Below are 2,063 nucleotides of genomic sequence, written 5' to 3' on the forward strand. Positions count from 1 at the left end.
TTTATCCACACATTTCTCTATCAGTCGGCTATTTAAAACTACTTTCAATTATCTTCATATTTTGTTTTCATTGTGGGCTAGTTGCTAATGTATTAGAAATGGCGTCCAGGCAACGGCGCAGCAAACTTACAGTAAGGAACAGAGGGAGTTCCGTATGAGAAGGGTGGTAGGGGGAGGGGGAACCTCTGTGTGTGAATACCAGGAATTGTCCTTTAAAAAAAAATCCTTACTGACACTCCGCCAGCGGCACTTACTGGCAGCAGGGCGGAGTCTCACGCAGATATGAGCACGTCGCACACAGCACACAGCTCAGAACCAAACTCTGCGCTATAAAAGAGACATCAAACGAGATAACTTTTCTATTCGAAAATAACTGCTTGGTATAAATATTCAATAAAAAAGCTAAGGATTACTGAGGAAATAAATCTCACAACGTCGCACTTACCACCATTCCCTTCCGTAAGTAACCTAAACTTTTTTTTTTACTTTAGTGTAATGTTTGTGTTGTAGCCTACGATTGATTATCAAAACTTAAATCTATAGTTTATTAGATTTTAAGAGTTTATTAATATCAACATGATAATAGCAGTAATAATTATGTGAATTACAACAATGTTTTTTCTGTTTTACTTGTTATTTGGTTTGGTTATACTTTTGTTATATTATCACTGTTATAGTTATACTTTTAGCTAGTTTATTTTAGTTATACTCTTGGTTTGTTGGTTGTCTTTTTTTTGTTGCTTTGTTCGGCTTATCTAATTTCTCCATTTTACTCTGTCAGGTTCACAGCACCATGGTGAGACAGAGCATACTGACGACCGGCAACTCACGGCGGCCACCCCTGAGGTGCAAGACATTCACAGGCATGCGGCAGCACAAGCTCATCCTGCAAGCCCTCAGCAAGCTCCAGCAGAGCGGCTTCTACTGGGGGGCCATTAGCGGCCGCGAAGCCCAGTCGTTGCTGGAGAACCAGGCGGTGGGCACCTTCCTGCTGCGCGACAGCTCCGACACACGCCACTTCTTTACCCTCAGTGTCAAGACGCAGCAGGGCACCAAGAACCTGCGCATGCAGTGTGACTCCGAAAGCTTTTGGCTGGAGTCAGACCCACACTGCCAGAAACCTGTGCCCCAGTTTGACTGCGTGTTGAAGATGATCCACTATTACATGCCACACGGGGACTCACACTCCCCCTCCTGCTACGTCTACTCAGATGGAGGGAAGGTCCCTTTGGTCCTGCACAGACCCCTGACCTGTGGCCTCACATCACTCAAGCACCTGTGTCGCAAGACTGTAAATGGACACCAGGATGTGTGTGTGGAGCGCCAGCACCTACCTCTCATGCTCCAGGAGTTCCTAGAGGAGTATGATGCACCCATCTAATGGATCCTTGACCAACTGCATGAACACACACACGACAAAGTTCATTGCCTGAGTCCGGGTGTCTCTAATTCTGCAAAATGGAGAACAAACCAAAGACTGAGAGGGACTGAACCAGAGAGTTCCAGGCAACTTACGGTCACTGCCTCACTTGCCATTCTGTGGCTGATGGTTGCCATGGCATTAGGATTAGGGAGGAAGTTGGTTGGAAATCCACCTCAGCATTTCCAAGTAAATATTTGTGTGTTCCAGGAAAGCCGTGGTACATACACACTAACTCATTCACACACTTGCCTGTCCTGGCAGGAATGAGTAAGAGAGCGGTACTTGCCTGAGGGATGGCACCAGGCTCATGTAAACACACACTTACTGACACATAAACACACAGCGAAGCAATACACTGAGAAACAAGGGAATAAGAAAAAGAAGAAAAGGGGCTGTGGACAGGAAGACTAACAATCACTGGCCTTAAATATCAGTGGAATGCCCACATGCAGATGTTCAGTGAAGAAGCAACAGGAGCTGGACACACATGGCCCCTGTGGGGCACAGAACTGTGGTCACTGACTTCAAAGGACTCATGTACCAAATGTGTGTAGACTGCCAATAATCAGGAAATAGCCTGGTCTAGTCCAGAATGTATGTACGTCAAATAGTGTATGACATCTTTGTGAATATGATTGTG

The 2,063-nt window shown here is 45.5% G+C and overlaps 1 protein-coding gene across 1 annotated transcript; it reads left to right on the forward strand.

Moving 5' to 3' along the window:
- Window positions 1–360: 360 nt before the first annotated feature.
- socs3a (suppressor of cytokine signaling 3a) lies at window positions 361–1,517 on the forward strand. The gene is made up of 2 exons (XM_080856763.1): window positions 361–459; window positions 782–1,517. The coding sequence occupies exon 2, from the start codon at window positions 794–796 to the stop codon at window positions 1,379–1,381; it is 588 nt and encodes a 195-aa protein (XP_080712889.1). The 5' UTR covers window positions 361–459; window positions 782–793; the 3' UTR covers window positions 1,382–1,517.
- Window positions 1,518–2,063: the final 546 nt, after the last annotated feature.

Source organism: Sprattus sprattus (genome assembly GCF_963457725.1).
Source record: "Sprattus sprattus genome assembly, chromosome: 18".
Classification (NCBI taxonomy): Eukaryota; Metazoa; Chordata; class Actinopteri; order Clupeiformes; family Clupeidae; genus Sprattus; species Sprattus sprattus.